This window comes from Oncorhynchus clarkii, chromosome 10 (assembly GCF_045791955.1).
Source record: "Oncorhynchus clarkii lewisi isolate Uvic-CL-2024 chromosome 10, UVic_Ocla_1.0, whole genome shotgun sequence".
Classification (NCBI taxonomy): domain Eukaryota; kingdom Metazoa; phylum Chordata; class Actinopteri; order Salmoniformes; family Salmonidae; genus Oncorhynchus; species Oncorhynchus clarkii.
The window spans coordinates 33,209,508-33,225,973 of record NC_092156.1 but is presented as its reverse complement, the minus strand read 5'-3'; the positions used below and the strand labels follow the sequence as shown (position 1 = coordinate 33,225,973).

General features: G+C 42.9%; 1 protein-coding gene across 1 annotated transcript in view; it reads right to left on the bottom strand.

Annotated features, from left to right (window-relative positions):
- LOC139418292 (cell adhesion molecule DSCAM-like) overlaps nucleotides 1-16,466 on the bottom strand; it is a 168,892-nt gene that overhangs the window by 48,016 nt on the left and 104,410 nt on the right. Inside the window, exons 7-9 of the mRNA XM_071167650.1 lie at nucleotides 10,391-10,687; nucleotides 5,258-5,533; nucleotides 3,228-3,506 (exon numbers count right to left, since the gene is read on the bottom strand). Coding sequence (XP_071023751.1) covers nucleotides 3,228-3,506; nucleotides 5,258-5,533; nucleotides 10,391-10,687 — 852 coding nt within the window. The remainder of the gene's footprint in view (nucleotides 1-3,227; nucleotides 3,507-5,257; nucleotides 5,534-10,390; nucleotides 10,688-16,466) is intronic.

Here is a 16,466-nt window from a genome sequence, read left to right as displayed (position 1 = left end):
GGAATTTAAATGGAATTAACCCCAACCATGCATATTAGCCTTCAGTAGTGGAATAAGTGGCATCTCACATCACAACATTAAAATACAATTACGGTAATCGCTGCTATTGGGATTACATGCTGACCAGAGCAAAAGCGTTGCGTGCTCGAGTGTTGCAAAATTATCACATACATGTTATTCAATCATTGCACCCACACTGCTCATGCGCATCAGCGTAGCCTGGTGCTAAAATAGAATTTGGTTCTATTTCTGATGCTTAACGTGCTGCAAGTCCTGCCTTAAAGGTGTTTGGGGTCAGCCAGGATGTTCTGGAGAGGGTGTACAGCATCTTGGTGGAGAGCATCCTCACGTTCAATATGACAGTCTGGTAATCTGAGCATGAGGAGCAAAAACAAACTGACCAGAATAGTAAACACAGCCAGCATAGTAATTGGTCGACCACAGGCACATTTGAATATTCTGTTCCACAAGGCAATCAAAAAGAAAGCACTGGCTGTCATTGGTAACCCCTCCGACCCTCTACACCCTCAGATTGAGAGGCTTCCCTCTGGCCGGCACTTCAGAATGCCCATGACCAAGAAGAACATGTTCAAACATGAATTCGTTCCTTGTGCTGTTGGACTACTAAATGCAAAGTAAATTGTATCGGTATACAGTTGACGTCGGGAGTTTACATACACCTTTGCCAAATACATTTAAACTCAGTTTTTCACAATTCCTGAAATGTAATCCTAGTAAAAATTCCCTGTTTTAGGTCAGTTAGGATCCCCACTTTATTTTAAGAATGTGAAATGTCAAAATCTTAGTAGAAAGAATGATTTATTTGAGCTTTTAAGTCTTTCATCACATTCCCAGTGGGTCAGAAGTTTACATACACTCAATTAGTATTTGGTAGCATTGACTTTAAATTGTTTAACTTGGGTCAAACGTTTCAGGTAGCCTTCCACAAGCTTCCCACAATAAGTTGGGTGAATTTTGGCCCATTCCTCCTGACAGAGCTGGTGTAACTGAGTCAGGTATGTAGGCCTCCTTGCTCACACATGCTTTTTCAGTTCTGCCCACACATTTTCTATAGGAATGAGGTCAGGGCTTTGGGACAGCCACTCCAATACCTTGACTTTGTTGTCCTTAAGCCATTTTGCCACAACTTTGGAAGTATGCTAGGGGTCATTGTCCATTTGCAAGACCAATTTGCAACCAAGCTTTAACTTCCTGACTGATGTCTTGAGATGTTGCTTCAATGTATCTATGTAATTTTCTTTCCTCATGAAGCCATCTAGTTTGTGAAGTGCACCAGTCCCTCCTGCAGCAAAGCATCCCCACAACATGATGCTGCCACCCCCGTGTTTCACGGTTGGGATGGTGTTCTTCGGCTTGCAAGCCTCCCCCTTTTTCCTCCAAACATAACGATGGTCATTATGGCCAAACAGTTCCATTTTTGTTTCACCAGACGAGAGGACATTTCTCCAAAAAGTACGATCTTTGTCCCCATGTGCAGTTGCAAACCGTAGTCTGGCTTTTTATGGCGGTTTTGGAGCAGTGGCTTCTTCCTTGCTGAGCGGACTTTCAGGTTATGTCGATATAGGACTTGTTTTACTGTGGATATAGATACTTTTGTACCGGTTTCCTCCAGCATCTTCATGAGGTCCTTTGCTCTTGTTCTGGGATTGATTTGCACTTTTCGCACCAAAGTACGTTCATCTCTAGGAGACAGAACGTGTCTCCTTCCTGAGCGGTATGACGGCTGCGTGGTCCCATGGTGTTTATACTTGCGTACAATTGTTTGTACAGATGAACGTGGTACCTTCAGGCGTTTGGAAATTGCTCTCAAGGATGAACCAGACTTGTGGAGGTATACCGTTTTAGTTTTTTGAAGTCTTGGCTGATTTCTTTTGATTTTCCCATGATGTCAAGCAAAGAGGCACTGAGTTTGAAGGTAGGCCTTGAAATACATCCACAGGTACACCTCCAATTGACTCAAATGATGTCAATTAGCCTATCAGAAGCTTCTAAAGCCATGACATCATTTTCTGGAATTTTCTAAGCTGTTTAAAGGCACAGTCAACTTAGTGTATGTAAACTTCTGACCCACTGGAATTGTGATACCGTGAATGAATGGGAAGTGAAATAATCTGTCTGTAAACAATTGTTGGAAATATTACTTGTATCATGCACAAAGTAAACGTCCTAACTGACTTGCCAAAACTATAGTTTGTTAACAAGAAATGTTTGGAGTGGTTGAAAAACAAGTTTAATGACAACCTAAGTTGATGTAAACTTCCGACTTCGACTGTATCTAGTGCATGAATGTATTACTGTCTTTTATGGTTTAAATGTGTATGTTGTGAGAATGTATGTGATTATTTTAATGAAGGTGATGTCGAAGAAAAATGTCCATCCTGGATGGACAATAAAGTTGTATTCTATTCTATTACATTCTATTCAATATCCTCATTGTTTTTTAGGAGCATACACCCAATGCCGTCTCCTCATAGATTTTTAGGAGCATATACCCACATGGGTGATTAAAATATTAACTGAGGTCCACCCTCCAGTCAGTTGTGGTAACGCACCTTAAAGTAGTTTGCCAACCGCCATATGAAGTCCAAAGAAGAAGAAGCAGCTTGAAGGAAGGAGGAGAGATGACTAGAAACAAATGTGGTTTTACTGTTTTATCTGTGGATTAATTGTCTGAGTAAAGGACCTTGTGAATTTCAGGTAAAATAACAACCCAATGTTTATATCCCAGGACAAATTAGCTAGCAACAGCAAATTAATATAATTGGTTCAGAGCTTGTTTTGATATTTCAACCTGCGTGTCCTGATCGCTACTGGTGTGGGTGGACAAAATCAACTTGCGTGAGATAGCGCACGTGGACGCACTCGTTCGCACACGTTCGTGCAGTCTGGTCAGCATGTTATGGTAATATTTTGCTTAAGCATATAATTTTGCCAGGTTTTCCTGTGCTATACCCAACATACTGTATAGGCCTAGTGGTAGGTTGATTTGGATTCACTCCAACTGTAGGGGAACATATGAAGAGAGTTGTATCTAGCAAAATACTTGCAAAACTGCCAAATACCTTCTAGACTCATATCTTTGAGTAGGGTCAAGCCCTCTCGCCCCTTTTCCCCATCCCAATCCCCACCCTCCCTCTCTCCCCTATTCACCCTTCTCCACCCCGCCCACCCCACCTTCCCCCTTTCTCCCTCCCCTCCTCACTCACCCCTGACAATTAGCTGACTTTGGTGTTCCACGATGGCGGCCTGGTTGCGTGCAATGCAGGTGTAGTTGCCATTGTGCAGGAGAGAGAGGTTGGAGATACGCAGGGAGCTGGTGAAGTCTATGTTGTCAATGGTTACACTCAGACTGGCCGGGATTGGCTGACCGTCCTTCTGCCATGTGATGAAGACAGGCTGGTCACCTGACATCACCACACACGGAATGAACACACGCTGGCCGATGGAGAAACGAGGGAACTCGAAGGGATGGATGGTGGGAGGAACTACGGGAGAAAGAGAGGGGTTGTGTTAAGGCAAGCATATTTATTTATGTCTCTAAAAGCAAGGATTCAACTCAGTTAGTTCTATTTATGCACCATTGTAAGTTTAGCAGGTACCATCCTGTGAAACCCCTGTGAAAAGATGTCACTAATCAACCATCATCCCATTCAGTCCATCACCTTATTAATAGCATGTTTTAACACAGTGGAGATGCAAGTGAGAGAGAGAGAAACTGATTATACTTCCCATTGTGGGGAGGCAGAATTCTCACTGAAATAACACGAATAGGCCTGACTGCATGAGCATGGATGTGCTCTCCCTCTCCCTCTCTGGGGACACTGTAGACATTGTGAGAAACAGATGCTTTGGAGAATTAATGATTTAAAATAACATTGGAATAAGCAGCACTTCAGCGCTTATTTAATTCACAACAAAGTAGGCATAATGGGCTCCTGGGGATTCCCTCTCCTCTCCTCAACCTCGGAATGCTAAGCAGCCAAGAGGCAAATTAGGCAGAGTGGGAATGACAGTGTTCCCAGCTTTGTCTAGGACTGTAGCCAGTGTGATTCCCCCTGCCTTGCACACTCGTTAACGTGTAAATCACCAGTGTCACCAGCACTGTGACACCATCATACCTTTTCCTCCATGCTTCACAGTGGGAACCACACATATGGACATCATCCGTTCACTTACTCTGTGTCTCACAAAAACACGACAAATCTCAAATTTGCACTCATCCGACCAAAGGACAGATTTCCTGTTTTTTTTTAAGAACAGATTCTTATTTTACAATGACAGCTTACCCCGGCCAAACCCTCCCCTAACCCAGACGGTGCTGGACCAATTGTGCACCAGCCTATGGGACTCCCGATCACAGCCAGATGTGACACAGTCCAGGATCAAACCAGGGTCTGTAGTGACGCCTCTAGCACTGAAAAGCAGTGCCTTAGACCGCTGTGCCACTCAGGAGCTTGGCCCATGCGAGTCTCTTCTTCTTATTGGTATCCTTTAGTAGCACTCTCCTTGCAGCAATTTGACCATGAAGGCCTGATTCACGCAGTCTCTTCTGAACAGTAGATGTTGAGATGTGTCTGTTACTTGAACTCTGTGAAGCATTTATTTGGCCTGCAATCTGAGGTGCAGTTAACTCTAATGAACTTATCCTCTGCAGCAGAGGTAACTCTGGGTCTTCCTTTCCTGTGGCGGTCCTCATGAAAGCCAGTTTCATCAGAGCGCTTGATGGTTTTTGCAACTGCACTGCAAATTGTCCGGATTGACTGACATTCATGTCTTAAAGAAATGACGGACTGTCATTTCTCTTTGCTTATTTGAGCTGTTCTGGCCATAATATGAACTTCGTCTTCTTCCAAATAGGGCTATCTTCTGTATACCACCACTACCATGTCACAACACAACTGAAACGCAAGGCACACCTGTTAATTGAAATGCATTCCAGGTGACTACCTCATGAAGTTGGTTGAGAGAATGCCATGAGTGTGCAAAGCTGACATCAAGGCAAAGGGTGGCTACTTTGAAGAATTTCAAATATAAAATATACAGTGTTATTTCATAGTTTGATGTCTTCACTATTTTTCTACGATGTAGTAAATAGTATACATTTATTAAAACAATGGAATGAGTAGGTGTGTCCAAACTTTTGACTGGTACTGTAGCTCTAGGTCGTGGAGCCCTACGTTATATGTTTATTAACTGAGTCTGGCAGAGTGAGACCAGGTTTGAGTGCGTACTGTACCTTTCACACTGATGTGCACACTTTGGCTGGTGGAGAGAGAAGGTGAGACCAGCACGCTACACGTGTACTCTCCCTCATCCACATCCTTCTGTACATCATACAGCTTTAGCGTGCCATTGTTCTCAAATGCCCGCTGCCGGTGGTTATAGGGGAGCAGGTTGGCATCCTTGTGCCACTTGATGGAGTAGTACGGGTAGCCAATGACGCGGCAGTGGATATACATGTCCCGCCCAGCAATGGCAGTGAGATTTTTCATTGGTCGTATGCTGGCAGGCCCTTAAAGGAGACAGAAGAGAAATACCTCTCTTAAAATGATTTTGAGGCTAAGAAATGTGAAACTTTAGAAGTGTGAGGTGTTGATGTGTCAAAAACCATGGATACAGACAGTGATTCATTCTGAAAGACAAAGGAAACATTTACTGGGGATTTTGACATATTAAAACAATATCTTACTGTGGATAATAGATTAGTATAATATAAACACCTCTTTTCCCTGTAATTAGTAAATAAAGGGCAAGAATGTACATTAAAAAAACTATTTACAAAAATAAATACTTCTCTATTATAAAGCAGTGCTCATTTATGTAAATGCTTTCCATTTATTTCCTATAATAGTCTTATGGAATAATAGCAATATAAAATCGCCTCGTCCTGGGACCTATCCATAGCTAAGTGTTCCAGAGGGGGTTTACCTACCTTCCAATTTTAATCTCTCTGAGGTGAAGTGAATATTATTATACTGTTCTAGCACCTGCTAGACGCCAGCCATGATTGCGTTTGACAAGCATTAGACAATGTTCCCACTCATGAACCTATTATCAAAACTATTACTCATGTTCCCCCTGCTCTCTCTTTCACACTGCTGGAAAACCCACAGCATATATAACAAATATGACTCCATAATACAGCCCCTATCAGGGATACTGACTGACTATAAGTATATTTGACATACTGTAGATCAGTGTTTCCCAACCCTGGTCTTCCAGTACCCGCAACAGCACACATTTTTGTTGTAGCCCTGGACAAACACTTCAATCAGCTCAATGAGGACCTGATGATTAGTTGACAAGTTGAATCAGGTGTACTTGTCCAGCTTTTCAATAAAATTGTAAAACTGTTAGGGGTACTCGAGGACCAGGGTGGGGAAACACTGTACTAATCTACAGTTGGATACTGTAGCTCGATACAGTGCCTTCAGAAAGTATTTACACCTCTTGACTTTTTCCACATTTTGTTGTTACAAAGTGGGATTAAAATGGATTTAATTGTCATTTTTTCTTAACGATCTAGAAATTCTAACATTTGTAAAACATTTATGAAAATCATACACTTATATATCTTGATTAGATAAGTATTCAAGAGTCAATACATGTTAGAGTCACCTTCGCAAATGATTACAGCTGTGAGTATTTTTGGCTAAGTCTCAAAGAGCTTTCCAAACCTGGATTGTGCAACATTTGCCCATTATTATTTTCAAAAGTCTTCAAGCTTTTGAAATAAATAAATAAATTCTCCCCAATTTCTCCCCAATTCCGTGATATCCAATTACAATCTTGTCTCATCCTTGCAACTCCCCAATGCGCTCAGGAGAGGCAAATGAAACATGACTTGCTAAGCCATGCTTCTTAACACCTGCTCGCTTAACCCGGAAGCCTGCTGCATCAACGTGTCGGAGGAAACACAGTTACAACCGTAGTCAGCCTGCAGGCGCCCAGCCCGCCACAAGGAGTCGCTAGAGCGCGATGAGCTAAGTAAAGCCCCCCCAGCCGAACCTTCCCCTAACCTGGATGAGGCTGGGCCAATTGTGAACTGCCCTATGGGAGTCCCGGTCAAGACCGGATGTGACACAGCCTGTGATCGAACACCAGGATGTAGTGACGCCGTGACACTGTGATGCAGTGCCTTAGACTGCTGCGCTACTCGGGAGGCATAGCCCATCTTTCTGATGCTGTATGGTCAAAAATAATATGATATTGTTGCCACCTGTAGTATTGAATGCAAGGGAAGCCATCAACCATTTGGCCTCCCATCATAAAAAAATACAATAACAGCCAATCAGCGTAGCACTAAACTGATTGAGCTCAACTGAATGGTCCTGGCGCACCAAAAAAAAAAAAGTGTCAATGGAAACCAGCTTGGATTTGCCTTCACAACAATCACATCACATCAAGCCAAAAGTAATTTGACAGAAATAAACTTGAATTGTTGCATCTCATTGTGTTGTTGTCCTCCGGTGGCTAGTTAGCCAGCTAGCTAAAATTGTCCCTTTCCTAAATTAGCCATGGATGGAAATAGGAATTTGGGGACTTGAGGTTTTACTTAATTCTCTGTACTGGCCAAGTATTATAACGATGATTCTGATCCAACTGTAAATTCATACATGGTGCCTCTGGCCTGAGAGGATGGAAGTTCAATATGTAGCTAGATGTAGTAGGCTAATGTTAACTAACTGGCTAATTGTTGCCCATGAAAGGAAGTTTTGCTAGCGAGCAAGCATTTTAACCAGGTAGCCTAAGACAACAAAAACTAAAAGCGTGTACTGTACGCCAGAGTCCACCTTTAATGCAACATGAAAGAGAAGAGGATGGCATTGGCGTTTCTCTACAAGTAGGGTGAGTCAACAAGTTTCTTCTACATGCAGACACACACACAAACAAACACAAATCAGTACTATAGACAGCCACATGATATTTAGCTTACATTGATTGGACTAAATTGTTTTTGGAATATTTTAGTTGTCACTGTATTAGACTAAGCAGAGGTGATTTGATGATGTTGAAATGTTGAAGTTGAAATGGTGCCGGAATAGTGGAGGCAGCTCCTGTTTTCATGCGACTTGCGGAAACTCTCCAGTGTTCTAAATCAATAGTGGGTTAGTAGTCTGAAAAGTTCGGAAACATTAAATTAATTGGCCATGCTGTAGTTAATGTAACTGTTTGTTACATGCAATATCCTTTGCTGACTCCACCGGACAGATGTTACTCTCCAGTTTTGTGATGAAACAAAGGTGTGATTGAATTTATTCTGCCACTGTGTCTTATTTTCTTGGCCTTAAGCCTATATATCACAGTGGCAAGACATTTGAACTAACAAGTTCATAGTGCAAAAAACACAATTATCACAAGACTGGTTGTAATATGGCCACTGTTTTTCGGCTTGGTTTTCCCAGTTATTTTACCCACGCACTGCTACTGCCAGCAAATGAGTTCGGAAGGACACCTGCACCTTTGTAGTGATTGGGTGTATTGATACACCATCCAAAGAGTAATTCATAACTTCCGCATGCTCAAATGGATATTCAATGTCTGTTTTTTGTATTTTACCCACCTGCCAATAGGTGCCCGCCCTTCTTTATGAAGCATTATAAATCGTCCCTGGTCTTTGTGGTTAAATCTGCTCAATTAGTGTATGTGTGGGGTATAGAGATGAGGTCGTCATTCAAAAATCATGTTAAATACTATTATTGTACACAGAGTGAGTCCATGCAACTTGTTTTGTGACTTGTTTAGCAAATTATTACTCCTGAACTTGTTTAGGCTTGCCGTAACAAATGGATAGAATACTTATTGACTCAAGACATTTCAGCTCTTCATTTTTTATCAATTTGTATACATTTTTAAAACATAATTCCACATTGACATTATGGGGTATTGTGGGTAGGCAAAAACAACAACAATGTAATCCATTTTAAATTAAGGCTGTAACACAACAAAATGTGGAAAATGTCAAGTGGTGTGAATACTTTGAAGGCACTGTCGAATATAAGACAGTTTAACTATGTGGTGGTGTGCACCTCTAGTGCATTGCACAGGAATCCACGCTGCTACTCTCTTTAGCACGATCAAGGAGCCAACGATGCGAGAAACAGTCATTACACTATCTCCACAATGGCACCTGTGGAGATTTATCTTCTATGCTTGGCTGCATTCCGTGCTGTGCTCTGCGCTAGGCTAGCTAGCCTACTGACCTGGAGACTTTAACATCCCTTCACTAAGCCCAAGCTAAAGCTGCAACATGGTGATTTCCAGTAGGGTTGTCATGATACCAGTATCGAGTTACTAGGATACCTAATAATTATAAGAATTTGTTCTAAACTGACTTGCCTAGTTAAATAAAGGTAAAATTAAACAAATTGAAAACTGATTTTCCATGGCAAAAAGGAAAACACAAAGCAGACTAAACTCTTTGGTCCTTTAAAAACCCTACTCTATGTAAAATAGTGTGTGCTATAGCCTGGAAAAGAAACATGATTCTAGTTGACAACATAAGGTTGCTTGTTTCCAACATTAAGACTGTTTTCCTTCATGTTTTGTTTCCTTGCCACGATGCCTCTGAATATCGCGATACTGGTATTGTGACAACTTTCCATGGGGCAAACCATCAAAAGGAGTTATTCAATCCGTAACACAGGCCATAGGCCTATCCTCCTCTGTTAGGAATTAGCATTAAGTAGAGGATGGAGGGCCTGGAGTCTCTAGATAGACCCCCAGAAACCATGGTGACAGTCAGTCCTACAGTAGCTGGCTTTAAAGCTGCTTGGCACCTCCCTGCTGAGTGTAGATTGCTCCTCAGTCATATGCTAGTGCAAGTGTAAATCAACTTAATGGTGTCCCAATATCAAGCCATCAGCGGGTGTTAGATAGCGGTAACGTCTCTAATGCCCTGACAGCAGAGAGTGATGATCGCAGCACTATACGAGCCCCTAGGATAATTTGCCATGTTCTGAATAGGAAATGAAAGCAAAAGGGGAAAAGACAGAGGAACTAGTTGACACAAAGAGACCCACATCGACACAGACAGGACGACAGATGGGGAAAACAGACCAGATAGAACACACATAAACACACACCCAGACAAAGACACACAAGTACACAAACGCAGACACACGTAAACCTCTTTGTGATGACATACGTAAACAATACAAGAAGGAAAGAAATAAGCAAATGGTGCACAACTAACACAGCACACACAGAAAACACACACACAACCAACATAGAGACCCTGGAAAGAGGTTATTCTGGCACACTCAAAGGAGCTTAGCAAAAAAAACATGGATCAGGAAAAACAACAACAAATTAATTCATAAACATGTGTAAAATGTAATTGTTTTGGAGGAGCTGATCTGACAAGCACCTCTTACGTTTATTCGCGCCTGGTAGGAGACCGCCCCGGCCGAATTGTTGCAGATGCACCGGTAGACACCCCCGTCCGGCCCCGTGGTCTGGCTTATGTTCAGGTGGCTGACCACATGGCCCTCCTGGCTGGTGTAGTGGCCGATGCGGTGGCGGGAGTCCCTGATCACCGGCTCGTCATCCAGCGTCCACGTCACCCTGGGCTCCGGAGTGCCTTTCACCGTGCAGAACAGTGAAACAAACTCGTTGGTTCCAAACACTTTCTCACTGAAGGAGGAGATGATCTTGGGCGTGCCATCTGGAGAGAAGTGGAGAAGGAGACAATATAGGAGATGGGTTAGCGCTAAAGGTGTTTCTTCTAGTAGATGGGAGGTGGGTTAGAGCTAAAGGTGTTTCTTCTAGTAGATGGGAGGTGGGTTAGAGCTAAAGGTGTTTCTTCTAGTAGATGGGAGGTGGGTTAGGGCTAAAGGTGTTTCTTCTAGTAGATGGGAGGTGGGTTAGAGCTAAAGGTGTTTCTTCTAGTAGATGGGAGGTGGGTTAGAGCTAAAGGTGTTTCTTCTAGTAGATGGGAGGTGGGTTAGGGCTAAAGGTGTTTCTTCTAGTAGATGGGAGGTGGGTTAGAGCTAAAGGTGTTTCTTCTAGTAGATGGGAGGTGGGTTAGAGCTAAAGGTGTTTCTTCTAGTAGATGGGAGGTGGGTTAGAGCTAAAGGTGTTTCTATCTAGTAGATGGGAGGTGGGTTAGAGCTAAAGGTGTTTCTTCTAGTAGATGGAGGTGGGATAGAGCTCAAGGTGGTCTAGTAGATGGGAGGTGGGTTAGAGCTAAAGGTGTATGTTCTAGTAGATGGGAGGTGGATTAGAGCTAAAGGTGTTTATTCTAGTAGATGGGAGGTGGATTAGAGCTAAAGGTTTTTCTTCTAGTACAGTGGTTCCAGGACTTGGTACTGTGTGTATCAAGAACGGTCTACCACATAAAGGACATCCAGCCAACTTGACAGTACTGTTGGAAGCATTGGAGTCAACATGGGCCAGCATCCCTTTGGAACGCTTTCGACACCTCGTAGAGTCCATGCCCCAAGAAATTGAGGCTGTTCTGAGGGCAAAAAGGGGGTGCAACTCAATATTAGGAAGGTATCCCCAATATTTTGTACACTTTGTGTATGTCAGTCTCATTAAGACTACAGAACTGGTAGTGTACAAGCTAAACTTTTAAATGCATTTAAATGCATTTACAGTGCATTCAGAACGTTTTCAGACCCCTTCACTTTTCCCACATTTTGTTACGTTACAGCCTTATTCTAAAATGACTTAAATTGTTTGTTTTCCTCAATCTACACACTATATTCCATAATGACAAAGCAAAAACAGGTTTTTAGATTTTTTTTTCTTCACATTTATTAAACATAAAAAACTGAAGTGTAACATTTACATAAGTATTCAGACCCTTTACTCAGTACTTTGTTGAAACACCTTTGGCAGCGATTACAGCCTCAAGTCTTGGGTATGAAGCTTGGCACACCTGTATTTGGGGAGTTTCTCCCATCCTCTGCAGATCCTCTCAAGCGCTGTCAGGTTGGAAGCGGAGCGTTGCTGCACAGCTATTTGCAGGTCTCTCCAGAGATGTTAGATCAGGTTCAAGTCCGGGTCTGGCGGTGCCACTGAAAGACATTCAGTCCCGAAGCCACTCCTGAGTTGTCTTGGCTGTGTACTTAGGGTCTTTGTCCTGTTGGAAGGCGAACTAATCCGAGGTCCTGAGCGTTCTGGAGCAGGTTTTCATCAAGTATCTCTGTAATTTGCTCTGTTCATCTTTCCCTCAATCCTGACTAGTCTCCCAGTCTCTGCCGCTGAAAAACATCCCCACAGCCTGATGCTGCCACCGTCATACTTCACCGTAGGGATGGTGTCAGGTTTCCTCCAGACGTGACAAAGAGTTCAATCTCGGTTTCATCAGACCAGAGAATCTCATGGTCTGAGAGTCCTTTAGGTGCCTTTTGACAAACTCCAAGTGGGCTACTTTTTTACTGAGGAGTGGCTTCCGTCTGGCCACTCTAACATAAAAGTCTGATTGGTGGAGTGCTGCAGAGATGGTTGTCCTTCTGGAAAGTTCTCTGGAGCTTGGTCAGAGTGACCATCAGATTCTTGGTCACCTCCCTGACCAAGGCCCTTCTCCCCTGATTGGTCAGTTTGGCTGGCCGGCCAGCCAGCTCTAGGAAGAGTCTTGGTGGTTCCAAACCTCTTCCATTTAAGTATTTATTTATTTTATTTTACCTTTATTTAACTAGGCAAGTCAGTTAAGAACAAATTCTTATTTTCAATGACGGCCTAGGAACAGTGGGTTAACTGCCTGTACAGGGGCAGAACGACAGATTTGTACCTTGTCAGCTCGGGGATTTGAACTTGCAACCTTCTGGTTACTAGTCCAACTCTCGAGGCAACTGTGTTCTTGGGGACCTCCAATGCTGCAGAAATGTTTTTCTACCCTTCACCAGATCTGTGCCTCGACACAATCCTGTCTGCTACGGACAATTCCTTCAACCTCATGGCTTGGTTTTTGCTCAGACATGCACTGTCAACTATGGGACCTTATATAGACAGGTGTGTGCCTTTCCAAATCATGTCCAACCAATTGAATTTACCACAGGTGGACTCCAATCAAGTTGTAGAAACATCTCAAGGATGATCAACGGGAACAGGATGCACCTGAGCTCATTTTCGAGTCACGTAGCAAAGGGTCTGAATAGTTACGTAAATACGTTTTTTTTTTTTTCATTTTAATTTAATCAATTTTAGAATAAGGCTGTAACGTTAAAAAAAATCTTTAAAAGGTCAAGGGGTCTGAATATTTTCTGTATGCACGGTATATTGGATCTTTGTCCAGCTACAATGAAAAGTTTGAATGAGCCGTAAAATCAAATCAAATGTATTTATATAGTCCTTCGTACATCAACTGATATCTCAAAGTGCTGTAAAGAAACCCAGCCTAAAACCCCACACAGCAAGCAATGCAGGTGTAGAAGCATGGTGCAGGTGTAAAACCCTCCATCCTCTTCGTTGTTTTAATATTATATGGCAACAGGGAGAAATGATGGTGCCTGTAAGTGTGACATAGCCTATTTCAAATAAGTTGATGTTTTGTTAATAAGTTATTATTATTTGTTCCTGTCACGCCTGCTCCCGCTATACCCCTCTGGCGTTCGACAGCCCCAGGCTCCCCAGCATTATGCACTCCTGCCACCATCATTACGCACACCTGCTTCCCTCGTCATGCGCATCAGCGATCATTTGGACTCACCTGGACTCAATCACCTGTGTCATTACCTCCCCTATATCTGTCTGTTCCCCGCTTCTGCATTAATTGTCATATGTCATTGTGTTACCTGGTTCTGACCCTGTTCCTGTCCTGTTCCACGTCTGTGCAAAATTAAATGTTCACTCTCTGTACCTGCTTCTCAACTCCAGCGTCGGTTCTTACAGTTCCCGCTTTAGGCCTTATCAATTATGAATTTAATCTTGCTTATTGAAAATGTTTGGCATGCCCATGCTGAGCCATAATGTAATTTACAGTAGGCCTAGCCAAGTGGTTCTTAACCTTGTTGGAGGTACTGAACCCCACCAGTTTCATATGCGCATTCACCGAACCCTTCATAATTGGAAAAATAAAATGATTTTTTCAAATTCAAAACAGGTATATATTTGACTGGTGCACAAAATGAACCAACATGCATCAACATCACTGTGTTCAAAGAACAAAATCATCAAAATCTAAGTGCGTGGCAATTGCTTGCTTCAGTTCCGCGGGTACAGAAATGTCTCCGATTCCAGATACATCTTCGATCTAACTTACACAGTCGTCCAGCAGGGGAAAGTTTGCGAAGTTATTGTTCTCTGTTCGTCGTTTCCATAACGGTAGCCTTTTTTGAAAAGCCTTCAGGTTTTCCTTTGCTTCGATGATGTTGACTCCACCGCCCTGCATCTTTTGATTGAGATGATTGAGAGCTGCGAAGATATCGGCCATGTACGCTAAAATGAGAATTCATTTTTGAAGCAATCTGCATGGCAATGTTGGTGCTCTTGCAAAAACAGGGCTAATTCCACACGCATGGCAAAAACACGATTCAGCACCTGTCCCCGGGATAACCACCGAACGTTAGAATGGTACAGAAGTACCTCGAATTCAGAGCCCATTTCTTTACACAGCTCACTGAAGATGCAATGCCGCAGAGCACTAGTTCGCACATAGTTCACGCATTCCACTACAATTTGTAATACTTCTGCCAGTTTTGGAGGCAAGGTTTTTGTTGCCAACGCATGCCTGTGCAGAATACAATGCGTAACAATGATGTGTGGTGCATCGGCTTTCACTAGCGCACCAAAACCAGACTTTCTTCCCAGCATGACTGGAGCTCCGTCCGAACAAACTGCAGAAACCATATCCCACGAAAGATTGTTGTCTTTGAAGAATTCATCCACAAGTTTCTTCACATCGGCTGCCTTAGTTGTTGTTGTAAGAGGCTTACAAAATAAAAAATCGTCCTTTATCACGTCGTCTTTCACATAGCGCACGAATACAGCAAGCTGGCTTAGATTGGAAACGTCTGTGGTCTCGTCCAGTTGAAGGCTGAATTTTGCCGGGCTTGAAATCAGATCTGCAACTACTTGAGCCAAGATGTCGTTGCTCATGTCCTCTATTCTGTCGCTGATGGTGTCATTTGAAAGAGGAATTTGGGATAACTTAACTTCAGCCTCTTTTCCCAGCATGATATTCGCCATCTTCAACACAGCTGGTTTTATGAGTGTTTCACCAATGGTGTGTGGTTTGCCCTGCTTTTCGATCAGGTAAGCAACTTCGTACGATGCTGTGAGGATCGATTTGTTGATGGGTACAAAGCCGAGAACAAGCAGAGTAGCCTTTTCATCGAATTTGGCTCTCTTCACCTTGAATTCAGCGAGTGTTGTGTTCTTGTATTTTCCATCTCCATGCAGCTTAAGGAAGTGTTCTCTTAGTTTTGCCGGTGCTAGACTAGAATTGCTCAACTTGGCATTGCAAATCATGCAGTTAGGACACTGACTCCCATCACGTTCCGTTATACATGTGAATCCATATTGTACATATTCGTCCGACCACTTTCTTTTTTTGCTCGACATAGTAAGTATGAAGGGATTAAAATATTAAGAAAGAAATCACAAGACGTACCATCACGACAGTCACAAGTCGACTACTGAGCGCACCAAATTCCCTGCAGCACAGATAGGCCTAGCGATGTAGCGTGATCACATGCAGCCAATGATGGCCAAGCGGAGCGTGTCATCACGAATCATATGAATTGGAAGTGTGTCTTGACCTCCGCCGAACCCCTGAGACTGACTCACCAAACCCCTGGGGTTCGATCGAACCCAGGTTAAGAACCACTGGCCTAGCCCCTATATCAGTGTGAATGCTATTGAGGCTATGCAATTACTTAGAACAATATGAATTGCAAATGGGTTCAAGTGAACGTATTTAACAAAGATAGGTCTTCATTTTGTTATTTAGTGTCTGTAAGCCGTTTCCATTCACTCTGGGCTCCTGAGTGGCGCAACGGTTTAAGGCACTGCATTTCAGTGCTAGCGTCACTACAGACACCCTAGTTCAAATCCAGGCTGTATCACAACCGGCAATGATTAGAAGTTCTGTAGGGCGGCGAAACAATTGGCCCGGTGTCGTCCAGGTTTGGCCGGTGTAGGCAGCCATTGTAAATAAAAATGTGTTCTTAACTGGCTTACCTAGTTAAAAATGAAAATAATTTAACAAACTATAACAGACTAACATTGGAGTTGATTCCAAGGAAATACATAAAATACCATAAATGCACAACTTAAAGCAAGCACATATTTTGCCATGAAGCATGTTCTGATTGGCCAGTGAGGGGCCAAGACTTGACACACCCACAACTTGTTTATTCATCAAAACTCAGCCCTTCTGCACCAACACCAGCAAGTGTGCCGATAATTGGGATAGTGAAAATAGCAAAAATATTTTTTACACTCCCCTGAACCTATTGTGCTTCCACCTGTGCTTAGATTTACCATTGCGTTAGGTT